Source organism: Pleuronectes platessa, chromosome 5, assembly GCF_947347685.1.
Source record: "Pleuronectes platessa chromosome 5, fPlePla1.1, whole genome shotgun sequence".
Classification (NCBI taxonomy): Eukaryota; Metazoa; Chordata; class Actinopteri; order Pleuronectiformes; family Pleuronectidae; genus Pleuronectes; species Pleuronectes platessa.
In genome coordinates, this window is record NC_070630.1 from 85,592 (window position 1) to 110,527 (window position 24,936).

The window sequence follows — 24,936 nt, forward strand, 5'->3', positions numbered from 1 at the left end:
TATTAACTCTTGAAGAACTGAACGCCTGTCTGCTGTCTCCACAGGAAACATGTGTAATCAGGTGTCTGTGTTTAGATTCCTCTCTCAACCGGCGCCTACAGAACCAGTCTGAACTGGCTCAGACCAACAGCCTGAGTCCTCCTGTATAAGATCCTTGTATTTGACTGTCCTCCATCTTCACTCAGATCCCCGTGACTCTCTGTGTGGATCCTTTCTGCAGAAAGACCCGATTAAAATACACAAAAACAAATTCGAGGTTCCAGCCTCACAAGGGCTTCTTTGATAATTGGTGAAGTTTTGGGGGAACCTGGTCGGATTAGGAGAGACAACATTCATCTACTTTGGATGGAGCAGCTCTCATTTCTAGAAATATGACAAAGCTTATTAGCCCGTCCTCCCTGTGATAACCCCGAGTGGAGACCAGGAAGCAGAGTCGCAGTCTTACACGTTTCTCTTCATTCTATTAGAGCAGTCACCTTCATGGTGTCCTATAGGAAGTGTCTCTGTCCCCAAACCACCTGAATCCATCACATCTAAAGTAAACAGGAGAGGAGTATTACATTCAAACCTAATACAAGTTAACACAACCAATATATGAGTACCAAAAAGTATACAAGCATTAAGCTAATGTTTATTCACAGAGACAGGAAACAGGGTGAGAGAAGAAGTGGTCATTATTCCTGACTTAATCTTAAATATTATATTTCCTTCTTAAAGTATATTTCTGAATGTTACGTTTGTTTTTAACAATGCCAAGTTCTTTTTCCCTCTTAAAACATATTTAAATACTATATTTAGAGCCCGAGCACCGAATGGTGAGAGGCCCTATTGAAATGGTAGGGATTATTCTGAGCGTAGTGAGTCGGCTTTTCGACGGCTGCAACTTTAAAACTTTGAGATAAATTAGAAAGTGGTGAAAATCTACGTATTCTGGAGTATTTGGAAATGGGCGTGGCAAAATGGCTCAACAGCGCCACCTGGAACATAATCGATATTCACCAAAATCGGGACAAAGGTGTATCGTGACCAATCATAGAAAAAAGCCTCAGGAGCATTATGAAAACACAACAGGAGGCCCGCCATTTTGGATTTAGTGGCCATTTTGGCCATATTCCACATTTTTACTTTGATGCGCTTGTCGTAGAGCTTTCATCAGATCAACTTAAAATTTAGACGAGTTTCATCACAACAAGATGGAGATCTAAACTCTTTTCATAACACCATGTGACCGTGGCGTCAAAGTTTGATTACACGCCATCGAATCATGAGCTTCTGTATCTTGGACATATTTGGTTCAATCGAGTCCAAACTACACATCTAAGACAAGAGTCGCGACCTGAAGACATCTACAAAGACACCATGACTTAAAATCACAGCGCCACCTGCTGGCTACAGGAAGTGAAGCGTTTAGCCGCAGAGCGTAAACGAGCGCTTCATCGATCGCAACAGACTTGAAATCGCTGGTGACCGCTAGTGCTACAATCTAACCCTAGTTCTACAGTGGAACCCTATTATTAACCATTAGAAATTATATTTAAATATATATACATTCTTCCAAATTAAATCATATTTGAAACATATTTCTACATTAAAATATTATAATTGGAAAAATAACACAAACCTGTTCTTGGTTCTGTGTGTGTGTGTTTGTGTGTGTGTGTGTGTGTGTCAGTCAGAGGACAGTGCCCAGATGACGCAACTGGTGGGCGTGGCCTTTAGTGACCTCACCTGTCTCTCAGGTGATTTAATCTGCGACAACAAAGAGCTGCTGAACAAGGAAGTGACTCATTGTTCCCGCAAAGGTGAGTCGATCCGACTTGTTTAAACCAGATCCAGATCCAGATCCAGATCCAGACCCAGACCCAGACCCAGACCCAGATCCAGATCCAGACCCACATCCGGATCAGAGGACGCAATGGACCCACACACACTCGGTGTCCTGACCCTGTGTCTCCTACTCGGGCCCGTCCTGGCTCTGAACTGTACCTGGGACAGCTCCATCGATCCGGATCAGGTCCAGGACGGAGACTCCGGGTTCCGTCTGGGAGAAGCGGAGGCGTTGGACGCGCAGAGCTGCCGGGAGAAGTGCTGCGCGAGGTCGGACTGTGACGTCGCTGTGGTCGGGCTCCCGATGGACGGAGGGCCGCAGTGTGAGCTGTGGAGCTGTGGGAACCGGAACCAGGACCAGGACCGGTCAGTGTGCGTGTCCAGGCGCAGCTCCCAGTTCCAGGTTTTCCATAAGCAGGTGAAGAAAGTTGAGTCGAGCCCGGAGAAGCTGCACATCCTCCCGCTGCTGAGGTCCGGTGATCCGCCAAACAACCAGAGTAACCACGGTGAGCGCTAACCCGAACCCTCCCTACACGGGATCCAGTACTTTGTGTTATTGACCAGGTGTCCTCGATCAGGGCCTGGTCCACCTTCTGAGGGGCCCCAGGCCCACAGTCCCCCCCCCCCCCCTCATCATTTCACTAGAAACCGATTCACTGATCAGAGAAACTAAACCTGTTAGACCCATTGATACAATAACGATACTAAAACAATCCAAACAAATGACTTCATCTACAATGTTAACACAATATTTAACTAGATGCATAATAAAGAATGTATCTCAGTTCAATTGTTGTTGCATCCGTAGATTTAAAGATGGTAAATAATCATAATGAACCACAACATGAAGTGAACTCAATTTGATTCCATTTCAAAGATTGTGTTAGATTTTTTTAGTTTCTTAACGCATTATATAAAAAGTACTGAAGTATTTTCAGACTTTCGTTTAATATTTCCACGATAAGAACCAATCGGGTGTTGGACCTGGATGCAAGGATTGGCTGTCCTCAGTGACATCATCATTTCAGCGGTTTGTTTTTATTGTTGATTTGTTTAGATTGAGCGAATGTTTTTGTTTTACAAAGAAAATCCAATGATCAGTTTCCTGTGGATCAGAAAACGTTGATTATTGATCCTTGATCAGATTTTCCAGCGTCTGACTTCAGCGTCGCGTTCAGAAAGTGACTCGGAGGAAGAATGTTGCTGCTCCGGCTGGACTGGTTTCACCTGCACAGGTGTTGTGTGTTACTGCGTGAGTGTGTTGTGTGTGATACTGTGTGTTGAAGTCTGTTTTGGTCTCCTGTCAGTTCTGTGCCGTCTGCCGGTGAAGGTGGGGTTGTGTCGTGCTGCGTTCCCGAGGTTCTTCTACAACGTGACCGAACAGAAGTGTCGCAGCTTCGTGTACGGAGGCTGCGATGCCAACGGCAACAACTTTGAGTCTGAAGACGAGTGTGAGTCAACCTGCAGCAACGTCTCAGGTAAATCCCCTTTCAACACGAGGACAGGGGCCAGGGGGGAGTGGTCAGACCGGTTCTATGAATAAAGACACTTTGACCTTTAACATACATTTTATTTTTCCAATAATCACATCAGCAAATAACAAGAATTAAAACCTTTAGATCAGATACTTTACACAAAAGAAAACTAAATGTCTCTCTCTCTCACACACACACACACACACACACACACTCTCACACACACCAGTGAACATAGAAGTAAACTTACTGTAGAAGAGCGGCTCCTCAGGAGCCACATCCCTGGTCTGGGATCAGGAGTCCGCTGGAGCTCCTGCATCTGCCAGGTGTTCACCACCGAGCTGTAGAGAGGTCCGGTCATCTTCACATGATGTCATCATGAAGAGATGTTCGTCCAGCCCCAGCCGTAGAACATCCTCCCCCCCGTCTGAAGTGGAGATACAGGGCCGACCCCCTCAGCCAGTGCTGACCAGAAGAACTTCCCCAGGATGTGAGGAGACGGACATGCCTGATAATAAGGAATTACATAATCCCGTCTGGATGGAACAAAGGCCTGGACGCGTTCTTCTGCATCTTGTTTTTACAGGACATGACCCCAAATGTAAAATCCAGAAAAGTTTTAATCTCCTCCTCTAACTGCCATGGACCCGACCACAGCTTCAGCCTGGACTTCCCCGGCTGATTTATCCGTAGACACTAAACCGTGAGAGCCAACTGCAAACTAACAACCAACAACTACACAAAACCACAGCAACATGATTTGTGTGACCCTCACTCTGACCAGAGAGTGGTGGACATGTTTGTTTCACTCGTCCTGCGGATCATTGATACAGTGGGAACCTGTCAGGGTTCCACCTCCACCTGAAGATATGATCACATCCAACCTTTTCAATATGCGGATTGTATTTACATTTTTTATTTTTCTGGTTTTATAGCAATATGCTTCCATAGACCATCCTTTACACAGAGGCGATAATTAATGTTAATCTGTTTTACTGTGTGTGTTCAGGTTCAGTTCTCCCTCAGGACTCCACCCCCGCTCCAGTTCAACGCCGTGTCAAAGCAGCTCGAATGGTTCCAGCCCTCGACACAAGTAAAGACACAAGTTACAGGGACCACAGTGTCTGACCTCTGTGTGTGACCTCTGTGTGTGACCTCACACATTGACCTCACTCTTTATCTCTTGGTCTAGGTGCAGCTGAGTCTGAACCTGCGGTTCCCTCTCAGTACACAGGTAACCACTCATGCATTAACATCCTCACATATTAAAGTTCTACAAGATCTGTTTAATAAGTAATAAATATGACTCACATTCCATAATTTTGTATTAAATTATCGTCTGTTACAACAAAAAACCGGTTCTGAAGAAAGAAACATGAATGTGGAGTCAGCAGAGAGAGAGAGAGGAAAGTGAAGTTTGATGGTTTGTCCTAGTTTCACGTTTTCTTTCTTCCACAGATGTGTCAGCTGATGAAGACGCAGGTATGTTAGTTCTCACACATGTTGTAACATCTGGTTCTAACACTTTGTTGATTTGTTGTGGTGTTAACATGTCACATGTTCTAACACGTGGTCCTAAGTGGTGATTCATACATGTAATGCTAAGATGTTCTACGATGTGGTTCAACCCATTCTCACATCTAGTTCTTATTTTCATATATTTTGTCCATCAGCTGCTCAAGAACATCAGCTGCTGCTAGTTGTACCTGATGGAACCATGTGACCAACTTGGGCTCTCTAAATATTAATAATTACAACAATTCTAAGAAGCCTAATTCTGAATTCATGTATTGGAACATGTGTGGACACGTGTGTACATGTAGAAGCGTGTCTACACATGAACAGAACCAAACGGCACGGTCAGGACAAACTTACCTGTCTGTCTTCTTATCCAATCAGAGCGGTGTGGGGCGGAGCCTCAGGCGGGTCCCTGCAGGGCAGCGTTCCAGCATTGGTTCTTCAACCGCCACACAGGCACCTGTCAATCATTCATCTATGGAGGCTGCAGAGGAAACAAGAACAACCACATCAGCCAGGAGAGCTGCATGGCAGCGTGTTCAGGTGAGACCCCCCGTCTGCACCTGTCCACACTCGTTCACCTGAGCTGCTCACTGACCACCTGTCGGTGTCTCGTCCCTCAGTGTCCGTCCTGCCGTCCTCTAAGAAAGCAGCTGATGATGTTTCCACAGAAACTAAAGGTCAGAAACCAACCGTCACTTCTGAGCAGTTTGTCCTGAGCGGCTGCATCAATAATGATTGTCTCTGTCTCAGATGAGTGTCTGTTGACCCCTGACCCCGGTCCCTGTCGAGCTGCGTTCCCAAAGTTCTTCTTCAACCACGAGACCGGAACCTGTCGGTCCTTCCTGTACGGGGGCTGCCACGGGAACCTGAACCGCTACGGAACCTTGGAGGAGTGTATGAGCCACTGCAGTGGAGACGGTAAGGACCAAGTCCTCACATGGCGTCTGTCCTCACGTGACGTCTGTCCTCACGTGACGTCTCATGTGAAGTCTGTCCTCACGTGACGTCTGTCCTCACGTGACGTCTCATGTGAAGTCTGTCCTCACGTGGCGTCTGTCCTCACGTGAAGTCTCATGTGAAGTCTGTCCTCATGTGAAGTCTGTCCTCACGCGACGTCTGTCCTCACGTGACGTCTGTCCTCACGTGACGTCTCATGTGAAGTCTGTCCTCACGTGACGTCTGTCCTCACGTGGCGTCTGTCCTCACGTGGCGTCTGTCCTCACGTGACGTCTGTCCTCACGTGACGTCTCATGTGAAGTCTGTCCTCATGTGACGTCTGTCCTCATCTGAAGTCTGTCCTCATGTGAAGTCTGTCCTCATGTGAAGTCTGTCCTCACGTGACTTCTCATCTGAAGTCTGTCCTCATGTGAAGTCTGTCCTCATGTGAAGTCTGTCCTCATGTGAAGTCTGTCCTCATGTGAAGTCTGTCCTCACGTGACTTCTCATGTGAAGTCTGTCCTCATGTGACGTCTGTCTTTACGTGACGTCTCATGTGAAGTCTGTCCTCACGTGAAGTCTCATGTGAAGTCTGTCCTCACGTGACGTCTGTCCTCACGTGAAGTCTCATGTGAAGTCTGTCCTCACGTGACGTCTGTCCTCACGTGACGTCTCATGTGAAGTCTGTCCTCACGTGACGTCTGTCCTCACGTGACGTCTCATGTGAAGTCTGTCCTCACGTGACGTCTGTCCTCACGTGAAGTCTCATGTGAAGTCTGTCCTCACATGGCGTCTGTCCTCACGTGACGTCTGTCCTCACGTGACGTCTGTCCTCACATGGCGTCTGTCCTCACGTGACGTCTCATGTGAAGTCTGTCCTCACGTGACGTCTGTCCTCACGTGACGTCTCATGTGAAGTCTGTCCTCACGTGACGTCTCATGTGAAGTCTGTCCTCACGTGACGTCTGTCCTCACGTGACGTCTCATGTGAAGTCTGTCCTCACGTGACGTCTCATGTGAAGTCTGTCCTCACGTGAAGTCTGTCCTCACGTGGCGTCTGTCCTCACGTGGCGTCTGTCCTCACGTGACGTCTGTCCTCACGTGACGTCTGTCCTCACGTGACGTCTCATGTGAAGTCTGTCCTCACGTGAAGTCTGTCCTCACGTGGCGTCTGTCCTCACGTGGCGTCTGTCCTCACGTGACGTCTGTCCTCACATGGCGTCTGTCCTCACGTGACGTCTCACGTGAAGTCTGTCCTCACGTGACGTCTGTCCTCACGTGGCGTCTGTCCTCACGTGGCGTCTGTCCTCACGTGACGTCTGTCCTCACGTGACGTCTGTCCTCACGTGACGTCTGTCCTCACGTGACGTCTCATGTGAAGTCTGTCCTCACGTGAAGTCTGTCCTCACATGGCGTCTGTCCTCACGTGACGTCTCATGTGAAGTCTGTCCTCACGTGACGTCTGTCCTCACGTGACGTCTGTCCTCACGTGACGTCTCATGTGAAGTCTGTCCTCACGTGACGTCTGTCCTCACGTGACGTCTCATGTGACGTCTGTCCTCACATGGCGTCTGTCCTCACGTGACGTATCATGTGAAGTCTGTCCTCACGTGACGTCTGTCCTCACGTGACGTCTCATGTGAAGTCTGTCCTCACGTGACGTCTGTCTTTACGTGACGTCTCATGTGATGTCTCTCTCTGATCCTCACATTCTTTTCCTCCAGGTTCGTTTGACACTCGTGGGACACGTCCTAACCGCTGGACTGCAGGTCAGTTTGTCCTTTGAAGACAGTTACACAAGTAACTTCTCAAACGTTATCATTTTGTGATTGTAAAATAGAAGTGAAGGAAGCGGCGTGTTTCAAAATAAAAGCACATCTCACTGATCCTGGTTCAGGTTTTCTAAATAAAAGCATGATCATCTTCCCTCCCCAGCGTTCTTCCTCTTCATCACTCTGGCCGCCATATCCACTCTGCTGCTGGTGACGCTCGTCCTCGTCTCTCTGAGACGTCACCGTCTGTCCCACCGTCCCTCCATCAGGTGAGGTTAAACCTCCTCCACACTGACCCCTGCTGGTCCACAACAAGTGTCTCTTCATTGACCATGTTTTTGTTTGACAGTGATAAAGAGGAGCTGCTTCCTAACGACCAGTCGTCTGTTGACTCTCTGACTCTGCCAGAGAGTCCCAGACCAGGTCAGGCCTGAGGAGGGGCCAGGGAGGGTCCGGGGCCACGGAGGGTCCGGGGCCAGGGAGGGTCCGGGGCCAGGGAGGGTCCGGGGCACGGGAGGGTCCGGGGCCAGGGAGGGTCCGGGGCCCGGGAGGGTCCGGGGCCACAAACAACACTTTTCTTCTACGATCCATTCTTTAATGTTCTTTTTTTTTTTTTAAGTTCTTAAGAGTCTTTCCTTTAACAAGACTTTAAAAATGTTCTCAGTTTTATCTCATGATCACTCGTCGGTTTGATGTTGACACTAAGATCTTTTAAACTTTAAATGGTCATTTAAAGTCATAATGAAGTAAAATATGAATCATATGTTTTTGGTTTCATGTGACCTAAAAACGTCTCATGAAATGTAAACACGTCACATGACGTAAACCTTTGGTCTTAAATTGTCACTCTTCACTTTATGATTGTTGCTTCTCAGTTTTTATATTTTATGATTAAATATTTAATCAGATGTTTGTTGATGTGTTGACGCTACTTAAAAACCTGACGTCGAATTAAACTCAAGAAAAAAACGAATCTACCAGTTTTAATTTGAAATGATCAGAAATTCTAAGTTTTTAAACATTAATACTCAAATTTCAGTCTGAAAACATTGAACCTACATGTCCCATAATGCACCTGGACTGTGTCAGAGCCAGACTTTCTACAAATGAATGTGTAACAAACATGTTTTCTCATGGGGATCAGATTTTTATATAATAATGTAACAAGTTTGAATTTGTACTGAAAGATGACATCTCATTTTCATTAATTAATTATTCATAATCAGTGTGTTGAGTTTAATCTGTGATTCTTGATAATTGAAGCTGGAACTGATTTGAGCTGTAATAAATTAACTGTTGATTCATTCAGTGTGTGTGTGTGTGTGTGTGTGTATAAACAGCTGTTAACAGTGACTGACGACCTCTCATGTCCTCAGATGATGGACATGTCTCTGTCCTGTTGGATCTAGTGCAGCATCTGACACCACAGATTACTGGTTGGCCTCTGAAACCTTCACAGGGTTAGGGTTAGCCCTAAGGGTTAACCCTAACCCTAACCCTGAACCAACTCTACACACTGTCCCTTCAGTCCGAGCTGCACACCTCATACCAATTAAGATAAGATCAAAGTTAATTGATCCACTCCAGGGAAATTCAGTTGTTACAGCAGAACGCAAGTGAGAATGAGGAAGACACGAGAATACAAATATAAAAAGGCAATATGATAAAATTATTTGTATACAATTTTGAATTCAATTCCAATTCATGTTAAATCAACAGTAAAACATCGGAATAAAAACCTGTCGATGTCAAATCTTCTGACGTCACATATTCATTGATATAATATTAATGTGTGGGTATTTTCATATAATAATTAATAGTATACATTATTCAATATGTTCATATTATTTTAATAAAAGATCATTGACAGGGAGGAACTAAGTCCTGAATGCTATTTAAACCCGAACGTATTTTCATGCCACCTTCCCGGAAGTGAGTGTTGGGAGCCAAGATGGCGCAGGACTGGAGCGAGTTAGCGGAAGAAGCTGATGTCGGTTAATAAATCCAACGGGACCGTTAAAGAGCGACATCACCGACACACGGCGGCACCGAGGTAAACAGTGAGCAGCCCGAAGAAACGAGCCTTAGCCCGGGACTCTTCTCCGGCCTCCTGCCGCTGGAGCTCCGCAGCTCGCCGCTCCGTTAGCATGCTAACATGTCGAGTCACGGGTGTTTATATCCGGGCGGGTCCGGCTTCAGTTCACCGGAGCCGCTACACGGACATATTAACGAGTCGTCTCGGCCCGGGTTAGGGTTAGCCCGGGTCTGCCCGGGTCTGCCCGGGTCTGCCTGTCTGTGTCGCGGTTCCTCTAGCAGCTAATGCTAACTAGCAAACAGCAGCTACAACTGAGTATGGTTCCTTTTCTTTGTTTCATTATCATTATTGTTATGATTAAAGACGATACTTCTCAAAGGACGGAAGACACAGGAAGTGGCGCTTCGTACCGAGTACCACGTGGAGACCGCTCATTGAAAAAGAAACAAAGGAACCATGAGAAGTTCTCAAGCTTCCAGGCTTCATGAGCCATTCATGATGTCAATATAGTTCCTATAAATAATGTATCTTCACTATCCAACTTCAAGTCAAACAATCCAATTAAACATCCTTGAAGCAAAAAGAGGAATCTGTAATGAAGAGGACAAACATGTCTGACCTAAACGTTTCTGTTGAACAGTCCAGAACAATGAGCAGGTTTCATCTCGTGACCATTTGAACTTCTCACTTGTTAGTGAAGACCAGACTTTACTCCAGGGAGCGTCTCTGTTGGGAGGAGATTCTAATAGTCTTGTTATCAACATGATGCATCGGATGGAGGAAAAGAGAAGTGAGCCTCCATCATAGACGTTATTGATCCTGAATTATATTCAATTTTCAAGAAGTAACGATTTATTCCTGTAGACATTGTCTTCATGTTTAAACAGGAGAGAACAAGCCAAAAGCATCTGCTTAGGAACGTTGGGATTATAATTACTCAACAAAAGAAACTCCCGGCCACCTATTTCGGAAACAACATAAATTATTGTAAAATTCTATAGATATTAATGAAACTATTTATTGTTGAATGGGTGAGGGTTGTGAAGTCCAGAATATTCTAACCCACACACTGATCTCACAACTGTTCATCACAATTCTTCTCTTTTTAATGGATAGGACAAAGTAAAGGCCGGCGCATGCTTCTGCGTTTTCACGGGCCACAAGCACGAGGGCCTCCGGGCCCCTCAGTGCTCGTGTGTCTCTTCTCACGTGCGGCGCCAAATCTTTCTAACTAGACGACAAAGCGACGCGAGCCTCACACAGCCGCAAGGCTGTGATTGGTCTGCTAACTACATCCTGTCCGGAGTCTAGTTTCCGGTTTCATGCCCCATAATATCGGGTAGAGGGAGACTGGGGGGGACATGCATTCATGGCTGCAGGTTGGAATCAGATGAGTTGAGGCCTTGGCTCCATGGGGGGGGGCGGCAGCTCCACCAGGTCGGCTGCACGCCGCCCCCTCAGAGTCGAGTCCCACCTGAACACGGTGATAGCCTTCAGGAACCCTCTTCTCTTCAGCCCACTCTCCATTGTGACCGACCGAAGCAGCAGATTGTAGTTTTTCACTTCAGTGACCGAGTGTGATAAAAGAGTGTAATGTTGACAACCTGTTATTTGTGTATGCTCTCGCACAGGGGTCAAAGTTCACGCTGTGTGCTTCAGTGTGAATGTGTCAGGCGGTGATGGCGGAGCGGCTGGTGGAGTTAACTTGGAAGAGACACATCTCAGATCAGCTGAAGCTCAGAGACCGAGTGCAGAGACACGCCTTCGAAGAAATCATCCACCACTGTGAGTCCGCTGCTGCAACGTTTGCCCTTTATACACTGACTACATACTCAACATCATATATAACGTTATATATACTGTCTACATACTCAACATCATATATAACGTTATATATACTGACTACATACTCAACATCATATATAACGTTATATATACTGACTACATACTCAACATCATATATAACGTTATATATACTGACTACATACTCAACATCATATATAACGTTATATATACTGACTACATACTCAACATCATATATAACGTTATATATACTGACTACATACTCAACATCATATATAACGTTATATATACTGTCTACATAAAACATCTAGGCTGTAACGGTTCTCCAAACCCACTGGTCGGTAGGTTACATGAGGCTTCTGGTATGGCTACTGTATTTCCTTGTTTAAAGTAGTACTCAAATAAATACCTGACGATACAGAATGAAGTCGTGCAGCTTCCTCTCACATTTATGGCATTTCAAGGGAAACCCTGTGTAGAACATGGCACAGACAGTATCCACTGGGCCGGGACGTGTTGTGGTTCCGTCTACTGGAAAACATGTATGGACTGTGTCTCGGTCTCGGTTGGAGATTCGTTACAGCCGTAATAAGTGTGTATGTGTGTGTGTATATATATATATATATATTTATCCTGTCCCATTTATAATGTCATACTAGATTACAACTGTTGATGTTTCAGATCATCGTCTGTTGGAGAAATCTGATCTTCAGGCTGTTTTGACTGAGCGATACCAGACAGATAAATATGACGTCCAGAGAGAGTCCAGGTGAGACATCTGTGCCTCACCCATTACCCCCCCTTCACATCTGTACCTCACCCATTACCCCCCTTCACATCTGTGCCTCACCCATTACCCCCCCTTCACATCTGTACCTCACCCATTACCCCCCTTCACATCTGTGCCTCACCCATTACCCCCCCTTCACATCTGTACCTCACCCATTACCCCCCTTCACATCTGTGCCTCACCCATTACCCCCCTTCACATCTGTGCCTCACCCATTACCCCCCTTCACATCTGTACCTCACCCATTACCCCCCTTCACATCTGTGCCTCACCCATTACCCCCCTTCACATCTGTGCCTCACCCATTACCCCCCTTCACATCTGTGCCTCACCCATTACCCCCCCTTCACATCTGTACCTCACCCATTACCTCCCCTTCACATCTGTGCCTCACCCATTACCCCCCTTCACATCTGTACCTCACCCATTACCCCCCCTTCACATCTGTACCTCACCCATTACCCCCTTCACATCTGTGCCTCACCCATTACCCCCCTTCACATCTGTGCCTCACCCATTACCCCCCTTCACATCTGTACCTCACCCATTACCCCCCCTTCACATCTGTACCTCACCCATTACCCCCCCTTCACATCTGTGCCTCACCCATTACCTCCCCTTCACATCTGTGCCTCACCCATTACCCCCCCTTCACATCTGTGCCTCACCCATTACCTCCCCTTCACATCTGTGCCTCACCCATTACCTCCCCTTCACATCTGTGCCTCACCCATTACCTCCCCTTCACATCTGTGCCTCACCCATTACCTCCCCTTCACATCTGTGCCTCACCCATTACCCCCCCTTCACATCTGTGCCTCACCCATTACCTCCCCTTCACATCTGTGCCTCACCCATTACCTCCCCTTCACATCTGTGCCTCACCCATTACCTCCCCTTCACATCTGTGCCTCACCCATTACCCCCCCTTCACATCTGTGCCTCACCCATTACCCCCCCTTCACATCTGTGCCTCACCCATTACCTCCCCTTCACATCTGTGCCTCACCCATTACCTCCCCTTCACATCTGTGCCTCACCCATTACCTCCCCTTCACATCTGTGCCTCACCCACTTCCTCCCCTTCACATCTGTGCCTCACCCACTTCCTCCCCTTCACATCTGTGCCTCACCTTCACATCTGAACCTCACCCATTACCCCCCTTCACATCTGTGCCTCACCCATTACCTCCCCTTCACATCTGAACCTCACCCATTACCTCCCCTTCACATCTGTGCCTCACCCATTACCTCCCCTTCACATCTGTGCCTCACCCATTACCCCCCCTTCACATCTGTGCCTCACCCATTACCTCCCCTTCACATCTGTGCCTCACCCATTACCTCCCCTTCACATCTGTGCCTCACCCATTACCTCCCCTTCACATCTGTGCCTCACCCATTACCTCCCCTTCACATCTGTGCCTCACCCATTACCTCCCCTTCACATCTGTGCCTCACCCATTACCTCCCCTTCACATCTGTGCCTCACCCATTACCTCCCCTTCACATCTGTGCCTCACCCACTACCTCCCCTTCACATCTGTGCCTCACCCATTACCCCCCCCCCCCCCCTTCACATCTGTGCCTCACCCATTACCTCCCCTTCACATCTGTGCCTCACCCATTACCCCCCCTTCACATCTGTGCCTCACCCATTACCTCCCCTTCACATCTGTGCCTCACCCATTACCTCCCCTTCACATCTGTGCCTCACCCATTACCTCCCCTTCACATCTGTGCCTCACCCATTACCTCCCCTTCACATCTGTACCTCACCCATTACCTCCCCTTCACATCTGTGCCTCACCCACTACCTCCCCCGCTCACGTCCTGTTCTGTGTTTCAGTGTGGGAACGGACTCCAGTCGTAGTGACGCTCTGCAGCAGGAAATGGCTGCGATGAGAATCAAACATCAGGAGGAACTGACGGAACTGCACAAGAAGAGAGGAGAGGTCAGTTCACACAGGAAGTGATGTCATCACCTGTCCTAACTGTACGCAGAAAGCGACGTCAGTCCTATGATTTTCATCAAGAGTGTTTAGCATTAACCAAAACCAGTATTCCGCGGACAGGCCCAGTCACTATGTTGATCAGTGCTGTGTGTGTTTGTGTCGAGCAGTTGGCGCAGAGCGTGATCGAACTGAACAACCAGATTCAACAAAAAGACAAAGAGATCCAGAGCAACGAGGCCAAGTAAGAAGTGTGTGTGTGAAGTTTATTTAATATAAATAACAAGCACCAGACATAGCAAGGTGAAACAAAGGCAAATTGAAAAACAATTTTTTTTAGGGTATGAACGCAGAATGTTGCCCGATAATCTTCTGCTCTTAAGCTAGAGTGAGGGACAACCAGTAGGCCCTCATCCAAAGACCTGAGAGACCTACTGGTGATAAGCATGGAGCAGGTCAGAGATGTTTTCAGGGGCCTGACCATGCTGAGCTCTGAACCCTACCATGAACCCTGAACCAGGAAACCATATGATATGATAATATGTGCTTGATATGAGTTTTCTGTAATATGAGGGGTCTGTACTACGGAGCAAGTTCAACACAACCAGAATATCTTTCAGAGATCCAGCTGAACTTAACCGAATAATTCCAATGGTTATCAACTATAAGATTTAAGTGCATGCACGTGACGGGGGCGGGGTTTACTGCATATCACCAATCACCGACCTGGACAGTTTGACTGACAACAGAGCTGAGAATCATTGTTATATAAAAAAATCAGGGGAACTAAGCGCTAGTAAAACATCTGGGATTGTGTCGTTTTGTAAGTTACAGCGCCCCCTGGTGACATTTGTTAATGCGTGACCAGGGTTAGGGTTGACCACACGCTGTCTGCACTGACTCCGAGGACACACACTGACTCCGAGGACACACACTGACTCCGAGGACACACACTGACTCCGAGGACACACTGACTCCGAGGACACACTGACTCCGAGGACACACTGACTCCGAGGACACACTGACTCCGAGGACACACTGACTCCGAGGACACACTGACTCCGAGGACACACTGACTCCGAGGACACACTGACTCCGAGGACACACTGACTCCGAGGACACACTGACTCCGAGGACACACTGACTCTGAGGACACACTGACTCTGAGGACACACTGACTCTGAGGACACACTGACTCTGAGGACACACTGACTCTGAGGACACACTGACTCCGAGGACACACTGACTCCGAGGACACACTGACTCCGAGGACACACTGACTCCGAGGACACACTGACTCCGAGGACACACTGACTCCGAGGACACACACTGACTCCGAGGACACACACTGACTCCGAGGACACACACTGACTCCGAGGACACACTGACCTGAGGACACATCAGGAGACATCGGTATCTCAGTCAGGAGAGACGTTTCAGTGAAATCTCCAGACTGAAGTTCCTCATGTTAGTGACAGAGAAGGCAGCTTGGACATGTCCCTGTAGTTTAGAGGAAGGGATGGACCGAGATTGGTCTTTTTCAGAAAAGGCTGAACAAATGCACAATTAATATAATCTGGGATGCAATTGGATTGTAATGAGCTATTTATAATGGAGACTAGGCATGGACCAACAGAACTCAGTTCATCCTTAATGATAGAAGATGGTAGATTATCTGGTGGACTTGAGTTTCATACTATCACTATTTCAGAGAGATCTTGGTGGAAATTGGAGAGAAATAGTTTCATATTGGCTGATCGTGATAATAATGGCGGATCATGTATCGTGTTGGCATCTGATGGTGGACAATGACCGTGGACTATGATCACATCAAGTGATCATACTACTTGATTTATAATATTTCTCCTCAGATACTCGACCATAACTGACAATAATCCATCAGGTCATTGATCTTCAGTTCAGTGTTTGTTCTAATCGAAGCTGTAAAGACTCTGATCTCTGTGATCTTCTGTTACTCGGGACATCTGCTGGACTAGTGTCCGTCCTGGGAGACGGTCCTCACATGTCTCTGAGGTTTCTACCTTCTTCACCTGTTAAAGGTTTTAATAGTTTGACTCTTGCTGAAGGACAGAGGACGTCTCACCTTGTTAAAGACGATGAGACAAACTGGGACTGTGGATATGAGACTATACTAATATGATGTGATTTTTGATTGACTGCCGAGTTGGATGAGCAGAGGAAAAAAACAATTTGAAAGTAACGATTTGTTTATGGTGGTGCGTTTACTGGAGGCACTTTGATAAGGATAAGAAGCTGTTGCCTTCTTGACCATGTTGTTAAACTCTGTTTATAAGGTCTTTTATAATAAAGGCGATTCCCATGGAGCTTTTTGAATTTCCACAATCTCTACATGTACGTCGGAAAGCGCGGGTGTTGTCGTTTGACAAGGGGTTGAATGGGCAGAAGGAACCAGCATTCTTCTACCGGGGGCCACAGTATCTTGCATGTGTGTGAAAAATAGTTCTGTTCCCCTGCAGCAGGCGTCTGTAGTGTTAAACCTCTCTCTCTCTTTTCTCTCTCGCGTTCAGGATGTTGGAATTTCAGCAGCAGATCAATGACCTGGAGGGCGACTGTCGGGAGCTGAGAAGTTTCCTTCAGGTACGAAAACACACCTGCCCCGATCACATGTCCTGCTTCGTGTGACTCGACTGTACTCGTCCCTCTCTAATGCGCGTCCTGTGTCCAAGCAGGACCTGGAGAGAGCCAATCAGACGCTGAAGGACGAATATGACGCCCTGCAGATCACCTTCTCTGCCCTGGAGGAGAAACTGAGAAAGACCACGGAGGACAACCAGGAGCTTGTGTCTCGCTGGATGGCGGAGAAAGCTCAGGAGGCCAACAAGCTGAACGCAGAGAACGAGAAGGACAGCAGGTAGACTGAACACCTGCAGGGGGCGCTGTTGTCTGATCCTCTGACTTACCTCTGACGTCTTTGTCTGTGTTGTAGACGCCGTCAGGCCAAATTGCAGAAGGAGCTGGCAGACGCAGCCAAAGAGCCGCTGCCTATCGACCCGTGAGTAAATGAAACCTTTACTTGACTGATTACAATCTGATAAATCACATGACCGTTCAGGTCACATGGGACTGTTCCAAACCAGCAATGTTGTGGCAAAACACAGGAAGTGGCAGCTAGCACCCGTCAGACAGTATTTATCAGAGGAAATGACAGTTTTCACGATTATCGATGCTATAGAAGGAAAAAGATGCATGACGAGCAATATGTAGCTAATGGACTAAAATAGTTATCAACTATATCCAGTTAGTTTTCATAGTGTACGTAGTATAACGTTTACCTATTAAAAAATGATTTATGTAAGCTATTTTATTTAGTTGCCTTATTGCAAATGGTTGGTGAATGTGTTTGGGACTTTTATTGTGAAGTGGTCATATTGTGGGGATAGGTGTGTGTGTGTGTATATATTTAAATAAAATCTGTTGACTAGTAAGCCGTGCGGTGAAACTCATGATTCACCGCACGGCTTACACACAAATTGGGAAACTCGTGAGAGACGGGACACCATAGTTGGATATTGTACTTTTTACAATTGCCATGGTAATGAAACCGTGACGTTATGAAACGGCGGTTATGGTAAAATCGGTTAATCCCGACCTCCCCACTGGACACAGGATGTGTTTTAATGCTGACCCACTGTGTCTGTCCTCAGGGAAGACGATATTGAGGTTCTGGCGGAGGATGGCGGGAAGGGGGGGGGAGAGACGTCACCAAACAGACCGCTCAGCAGAACGCCCAGGTGAGACTAGAATCAGCACCTGGTTCAGGTTCTGATCCTTCAAAAAACCATCTGAAGCATGGAGGACAACTACAAATTATAACATGTATCATAATAATTAAAAAAGTGACTAGACTTGCGAGCAGGTACAATGTGGGTCCGAGCCAGAGACGGCTTGGTGATCACGTCTCCAGCTACAAGGTCTGGAGTCGCCCGGGGAAAATTCAGGTCATTCAAAAGATCCTTAAACCAGGGGGACTACTTCGAGTTTCCACTAGGTGGGGCTGTAGAGCATTCTGCCTCCGCTGCCAAATAGTGTCCTTGTGTTCACAAAGTGAGTCCTTGTCCATGTTGAGGCAGATTACAGACACTTCCTATTTATTGGCGTTCCACTGAAATACACGTCACCTCAAGGTGACGGTGTAGAATGTCAAAGTATAACACATGGTACTTCCTGTCACAGCTAGGGGGCGCTGTGACTATCATAGTATGTTGGAATATTGAACTGCTCAGGGCAGGTTCCTTATCAGAAAAACATGGAAGTTACAGCCACTTGAAGGCTCTTGGTGAGACACGCCCCCCTGATGAAACTCACAAGCTTGGCATCACAAAGTGTTTTAGGCTCTCCTGACCAAATTTCACTTGCATCGGGTAAACGGGCTAGCTGCAGGACACCAACTTGTAAAACATGACATTTCCTGCTACAGGTAGGGGGCGCTATGACTAATATTGAATATTATCACATGGATTTGTTCAGGGCGGAACCTTTGTTGTACATATGTGGTTTGATGTTGGACAATAAACATGGAGGACCAGACTCACTGTAACTGTAATCAGTGACAACCTCACTCTGATGTGTTGTGGACCTGGCAGCAAACATCTGTCACATCCCCCCCGTTCTACATCAACTCCACTGGCTTCCTATTAAACACCGCATTGACTATAAAATCCTCCTCCATACATTTAAGGCCATCCATAACCTCGCTCCTCCATACCTTTCGGCCCTCCTCCATATCAATGCCCCTACCCGGTCGCTCAGGTCTGCTTCCTCCATCAGCCTGACCCCCCGAGTCCATCTGTCCACCATGGGATCTAGAGCCTTCAGCCGCTCTGCCCCTCACCTCTGGAACTCCCTCCCCCCTGACATCAGGAACATTGACCCAAATTCAATCACTCTTTTTAAATCTAGCATCAAAACCCACCAGTTTAGGCAGGCGTATAACTTTTAATGTTCCTGTCTGCTGAAGCTGTTGTTCTGCTGCTGCTCTGCTTTGTGCATTTAAAAATTTTTAATTAACTGTATTGTTGACTGTTGTACGGCGACCTTGAGTATCCTGAAAGGCTTCTTATAAATAAAATGTATTATTATTATTATGTACATAAAAGAAGAATGTAGTAGAATGTTTATCTTAATGTTTTCCTTTTGCTCTTTATCCAATATCCTGCTTGGCCCTCGACGTAGTCCCAGTTTTTAGTATTGGTCCTTTAGTTCTGATTGCTTTAGGTAATAGAATAAATCAGTATGTACAGTGTATATACACTTTTTCTGCTGACAGAATATCCATTGATTTTTGTATTTTATTATTATTACAAAGAGATGAAAGCGCTGGGGCAGCTCCACTGCACCTTACTTATAGCAGCTCACTCAAGCCACTACAAGGTGAAAGGTGCATCTTGGTAACTTGTGTTCTGTAGAAGAAACCAACTTTTCATGCCAGCGGTGTTGATGTGATGGAGTTATTTATTATTCATTGATTTATTTAGTTGAATTCTAAGTGTTTTTTGTTATTGATTAATTGGAGGATTAATAGAATAGTGACCTTTTTAAAGTCTGTGTCCTTGTCTGTCCCTCACTCTCTGTCTCTAACTTGTGATTTCTGTGTCTACAGTAAGAAGATGGGTCAGGCGCCCCCTGCTGGTCTTCTGGATTCCATTTCTAACATATTTGGGTACGTAGTCGACTACTGTGAACAAAGTCATTAAATCAAGATGGATGACATGACAGCTCCAAAAATGACCCCCCCCCCCCCCCGTCTGTCGCCGTTATCAGACGTAACATGTGGGTGAAATCTCTCCCCCCCCCCCCCCCCCACACACTCACTCACTCACTCACTCACTCACTCAGAGGAGGATCCTCTGCTGAGCGTCCATGCAGATTTAATTGTTCACACATGCGCCTCCTAATAGTGAGGAACTGCAGAGTCCAGTGCAGGTCTGGAAGCAGCTTATGTTAGATCTCTCTCTACCTCTCTCTCTCTCTCTCTCTCTCTCTCTCTCTCTCTCTCTCTCTCTCTCTCTCTCTCTCTCTCTCTCTCTCTCTCTCTCTCTCTCTCTCTCTCTCTCTCTCTCTCTCTACCTCTCTCTCTCAGCAGACGTCGACCAGCTAACTCTTTCGGTTCTCCTGAGAACCCTGACGCCCCATCGGGTGTGTGTGTGGAGGTTCGAGTCCCAACAATGGCACTGCACGTGTTTGTAAGTATGGCATGGTGTGTTACACGTGATGGTTGTACTGCAGCTCACACATCCGCTGGGAAACGTCACATGACCTCTTATGTAGAGACGCGCAATATGCTAAAATCGTCCAATTGCCTACCATCAGCTGTTAATGTGACATATCCGTGTGTCTATGTACATGCCAGTATGAGTCTATTCTATTACAGAGCTCATGCAATGAAGGAAACCTGATATAGTGATCAACTGTTTATAAGGATCAAAAAGCTTTGGACAGAATCATTCCTAAACAAATGTTTACATAATTGTGTTCTGATGAATGCAAGCTTAGACTCATTGAAGAAAAGTAACGGATCCTGTTGTGGCGTCATTTCCATAAATGGGCGTCAGCTGATTCAGTGCGTGTTCATAAGGGAGAGACCCACAACAAAGCCACCGAGACACAGTGAGTGAAGTGCTGCACCCACATGAGGATCGTCACTAGGTTTCCCAGTTGATGTGCGAACTCGGGTCAAAGGTCGATGATGAAAAGTAAAAGGTCTGATTACCCATAATCCTCTCCTAATGGTCTCTGGCTCCCAGTGGCCCTGCTCTCACCTCCCATCGTGCACTAGTGTTGCAGTGGTGGTCCCTAGAGCTGCTGACAGATAGACAGGAAGTGACATCACAGTTTGGGTCTGTACAGAGATCCTATAGGCTCAAAGTGATGACTGACTTCCAACAGAACCAATCATGATGGAGCATGAGGCTGAGGAGGAGGAGGGAGATGATCTCAAGTTTTCAACCTGAGACCGAGAGAGAGAGAGAGAGACAGAGACAAACTGAGAGAGGGACGCATACTGATGTGTGTGTGTGTGTGTGTGTGTGTCTGTGTGGGGGGGGTGTAGGAGGCACATGAGGGGGAGGTGAACGCCGTCCGGTTCAGCCCAGGCTCTCGTCTCCTGGGCACAGGAGGGATGGACCGCAGGGTCAAGCTGTGGGAGGTGGTCGCAGGTGAGGTCAAAAGATCATGCTAACCCTTATGACTGTCACATGACTGTCACATGACTGTCACATGTGAGATCTGAACCATGTTGACGTGTCGTCACTGCTCTTTCTGTCCCAGGTCGCTGTGAGTGTAAAGGAGCTCTAACAGGAAGTAACGCAGGTATCACCAGTATTGAGTTTGACAGCACGGTGAGTTAACAACCAGTCTTCAGTCATAAGTCATTAGAGTTCATTCAAAAGTTAAAATTCACTCATCTGTGATGGAGCGGACAGCACAACAGGAACAGTATGGAGAATGTTATGAGTACACATGTAAATGACACAACTTAAGTTAACGTGAGTTTATGTCATGTGAGCTCTAAGCCTGACTCATCACATTAACGTAGAGAGGATTCCACAGGAGAGGAGCTGGATGCTGAAGCTCTGGCTCCTCCTCTGCTTCTAGAGACTTTAGGGACGACAGACTGAATTCTGGGAGCTCAGGGCTCTAGTGGTGATGAGGTACTATCGGCTCTTTAAGGTTTGATGCTGCCATATTATTAATGTAGGTGAGGAGGAGGATTTAAATTCTATGCTAAATGTAACAGGAAGCCAGTGTAGTGGCTTACACCTTCTAGAGAAAGTGTAGAGGATCTCCAGAGCTCCTCAGGAGAGAAGTGCAGTGGTTGGTGGAGACAAACGACCACAGATTCTAGTTGTGTGTTTTTGTTGTGCTCATGGCTCTAACATGTGGTTTGTCTTCAGGGTTCCTACCTGTTGGCTGCTTCTAACGACTTCGCCAGTCGCATCTGGACGGTGGACGACTACAGACTGAGGGTAGGTGACTTCATCACGGCCCCTGGACATAGACACAGAACATATGTTGACTTGATGGGGCGCTGACATCATGTTCCGATGTCGTCTCTGCTGGTCTGTGATGTTATGTAAAAGGTCTGATTCTCAGCTCCTCCCCCCTCAGCCGCCTTTTAGGCTCCCAGCAGCCCCTGCTCTCTGCTCCCATCATGCACGAGTGATGCAATGGTGGGACCCAGGAGCTGCTGACAGTAAGGAAGTGACATCGCAGTGAGTCTATACAGAGATCCTATAGGCTCGTAGTGATGATGACGTCCAACAGAACCAATCATCATGGAGCATAAGGCTAAGGGGCGTGGCCTGATACATGATCACAGTGTACTTCTGAGGCCACAGAAATGACGAGTTTGTGTCAAACATCAGACATGATGTCTCACAACTTTCAGGACATGAACGCACCTGAACACATCACAGAATCAATTAAACCATCATGTCCATGTGTGTGTCCCAGCATACCTTGACTGGTCACAGTGGGAAGGTGCTGTCGGCTCGGTTCCTATTGGACAACGCTCGGATCGTGTCCGGCAGCTACGACCGGACGCTCAAACTTTGGGACCTGCGCAGCAAAGTCTGTGAGTGATGGAGTCATGTGTCGATCACATTCTTTGATTTGTATCATCAATCAGACGCACACTCAGTAACTGTGCGACTGTTTCACCTGTGCAGGTATGAAGACTGTGTTCGCTGGGTCCAGCTGTAACGACATTGTGTGTACAGAGCAGTGTGTCATGAGTGGACACTTCGATAAGAAAGTTCGATTCTGGGACATCAGGTGAGCCTGATGGCTGAAAGCTCCAGAACTCACCTGAACTACACAGATTTGACCTTTGACCTGTGCTGTCGCTCGCCTTTCCCTTCCAGGGCGGAGAGTATCGTGCAGGAACTCGAGCTTTTGGGTCGAGTAACGTCTCTGGACCTGAACCTGGACCGAACGGAGCTGCTCACCTGCTCCAGAGACGACCTCATCAAGATCATCGACCTGCGCACCAACGCTGTCCGGCAGACGTTCAGGTGTGTGTGTGGGTTTGTGTGCGTGTCAGGTGTGATACCGCTGTGTACTAAATGTGTGTGTTTGTGTGTTCAGTGCACAGGGCTTCAAGTGTGGCGCGGACTGGACCAGAGTCACTTTCAGGTGAGTCAACACATGTAACTCAGGGACTTGAACCTTTTTCCACCAGAGAGAACCGAGTGCTTTTATATTAGTTTATTTATATCTGTCCTGTTTGTCGCCACGTTATCAACAATGATCAACAAATAACAATGGATTCCTTAAAGACAAATCTTTATACAAAACTGTGCATTCATTCTTTACCCCCCACCCCCACCCACCCATACCAAAGTGTAACCCAGGTTAAACTCATTCTGGGTAGACTCACATTGTGGTCTTCACCAACACGGATGACGTGTTTTGCACGCAGACTGATAAAGTACAATCCGATCATAAGTGGTGACAATAAGCCCGCCCCCAGCCTCTGATGTAATTGGTTATTACTTCTAGAACCAGTTATTCTGTCCGAGAGCCGGTTCTTTGGCTGTGGAAACAAAGAACTGGCTCCAGATCAGGAACTGGCTCTGGCTTAGTGGAAAAGGGCCGATGCTGATGCAGTGCCTGTTTTCAGTCCTGATGGCAGCTATATAGCAGGAGGGTCAGCAGATGGCGCTCTGTACGTGTGGAACGTCTTGACGGGGAAAGTGGACCGAACTCTGGACCGGAACCACAAGTAAGAGACCAACTGATCAATGAGACCAGAGCTTGGTGATCAGCTGACCTCCGGTAACCTCACATCATTCTCTCCCCAGCTCTGCTATCAACGCCGTGTCGTGGTCGCCATCAGGAGCCTACGTGGTCAGCGTGGAGAAGGGCAGCAAGGCCATCCTGTGGTCTGACATGTGATTGGCTGACGGAGACAGAGACTCTGACCAATGAGAGGACAGTTGATGAAACGTTTCATCATGTTGTTGAACCAGACTGAGGATCAGCTGATGCCTGGGTCTTTAATCACATGTTCATTATGACATGTTTACTTGTTGCGTGTTGATTTGAATGTTGATGTAATGCTGACACACACATTCTCGTACTTGATTCTTAGTGAGGACCCTCAAACAGACCTTTGTAAAAGTGACTGAGATGTCCTCACAAAGATAGAACTACAAGTTCTCCCACACTTTATCCCCTGATGTTAAAGAGGATTTAATAAAGTCTTCATGATCTGTGTGTGTGTGACATTAAACAATCTCGTCTCAGAAACACCGGAGTGATGCATTCTGGGACTTTACGTAGAGAACAAGTTCATTTTGTTGAATGAATTTAGGATTCAATTTGACTACACTGTTATTTCTTCATATGGTCCTGGGGTCTCATTCATAACGTGTACACACAACGCACACACACAGTGCGTCAACACTCACGTCCGAAGGTTCAGGAGACGTGAGGTGAAGCAGATTAATGATCCACTTCATTTATACTAAAATCAACATTTATTTGTGCTCGAGCAACAAAACTGCTCCAAAGAACCTTCAACTGAAAAAAATGTTCAACTTCCAGTAAATTATGTTCAGTTAAACAGCCGAGTCAGTCCTTATTAATATCTTCTAATATGTGTGTAACCTTCAGGACCAGTGTGTGTGCAACAGGTTTGTAGAGAATGTGGCTGTTCCATCAGGTGCACAGCGCGCCCTGGAGATCACTATAAAGAACACGTCACTTCAAACCTCTATTTCCAAACTGTCCCAGAGGAGCTGAGGATCCACTGATGAGGGAATCGTCTGCTTTGCCTCTGGAG

General features: G+C 46.9%; 2 protein-coding genes and 2 non-coding genes across 5 annotated transcripts; all 4 read left to right on the top strand.

Moving 5' to 3' along the window:
• The first annotated feature begins 1,723 nt into the window (after window positions 1–1,723).
• On the top strand, window positions 1,724–8,033 carry spint2 (serine peptidase inhibitor, Kunitz type, 2). Its single transcript, XM_053423263.1, has 11 exons — window positions 1,724–2,333; window positions 3,135–3,305; window positions 4,312–4,395; window positions 4,495–4,536; window positions 4,761–4,784; window positions 5,202–5,363; window positions 5,444–5,500; window positions 5,574–5,741; window positions 7,484–7,528; window positions 7,695–7,800; window positions 7,881–8,033. Exons 1-11 carry the CDS (start codon window positions 1,916–1,918, stop codon window positions 7,963–7,965), a joined length of 1,362 nt encoding a protein of 453 aa, XP_053279238.1. The 5' UTR covers window positions 1,724–1,915; the 3' UTR covers window positions 7,966–8,033.
• Window positions 8,034–9,453: 1,420 nt separating this feature from the next.
• atg16l1 (ATG16 autophagy related 16-like 1 (S. cerevisiae)) lies at window positions 9,454–24,368 on the top strand. 2 transcript variants are annotated; one of them, XM_053423250.1, is made up of 20 exons: window positions 9,454–9,584; window positions 11,198–11,351; window positions 12,051–12,138; window positions 14,009–14,114; window positions 14,282–14,355; window positions 16,661–16,730; window positions 16,823–17,004; window positions 17,080–17,145; window positions 17,798–17,884; window positions 19,753–19,812; window positions 20,233–20,335; window positions 21,202–21,307; window positions 21,420–21,490; window positions 22,046–22,117; window positions 22,605–22,725; window positions 22,820–22,925; window positions 23,015–23,164; window positions 23,238–23,285; window positions 23,773–23,874; window positions 23,954–24,368. In XM_053423250.1, exons 2-20 carry the CDS (start codon window positions 11,231–11,233, stop codon window positions 24,045–24,047), a joined length of 1,827 nt encoding a protein of 608 aa, XP_053279225.1. In that variant the 5' UTR covers window positions 9,454–9,584; window positions 11,198–11,230; the 3' UTR covers window positions 24,048–24,368. The 2 variants fall into 2 exon arrangements, with proteins under 2 accessions (XP_053279225.1, XP_053279226.1); XM_053423251.1 differs by having other exon boundaries at window positions 20,236–20,335.
• LOC128441006 (small Cajal body-specific RNA 6) lies at window positions 20,831–21,107 on the top strand. Its single transcript, XR_008338704.1, has one exon. It is a non-coding gene; the product is annotated as a small Cajal body-specific RNA 6 (non-coding RNA).
• On the top strand, window positions 22,210–22,485 carry LOC128441007 (small Cajal body-specific RNA 6). The gene has a single exon (XR_008338705.1). It is a non-coding gene; the product is annotated as a small Cajal body-specific RNA 6 (non-coding RNA).
• Window positions 24,369–24,936: the final 568 nt, after the last annotated feature.

What these genes read in the sequence shown, in the direction of transcription:
- spint2 (XM_053423263.1), top strand. Translation starts at nt 1,916, where the DNA reads ATGGACCCACACACACTCGGTGTCCTGACCCTGTGTCTCCTACTCGGG. An exon ending in GTCAGCTGATGAAGACGCAG is followed by an intron (nt 4,785 to 5,201) that starts GTATGTTAGTTC and finishes TTATCCAATCAG; the next exon opens with AGCGGTGTGGGGCGGAGCCT. An exon ending in TCCCACCGTCCCTCCATCAG is followed by an intron (nt 7,801 to 7,880) that starts GTGAGGTTAAAC and finishes TTTGTTTGACAG; the next exon opens with TGATAAAGAGGAGCTGCTTC.
- atg16l1 (XM_053423250.1), top strand. Translation starts at nt 11,231, where the DNA reads ATGTGTCAGGCGGTGATGGCGGAGCGGCTGGTGGAGTTAACTTGGAAG. An exon ending in CGAAGAAATCATCCACCACT is followed by an intron (nt 11,352 to 12,050) that starts GTGAGTCCGCTG and finishes TTGATGTTTCAG; the next exon opens with ATCATCGTCTGTTGGAGAAA. An exon ending in GAGCCGCTGCCTATCGACCC is followed by an intron (nt 17,146 to 17,797) that starts GTGAGTAAATGA and finishes GTCTGTCCTCAG; the next exon opens with GGAAGACGATATTGAGGTTC.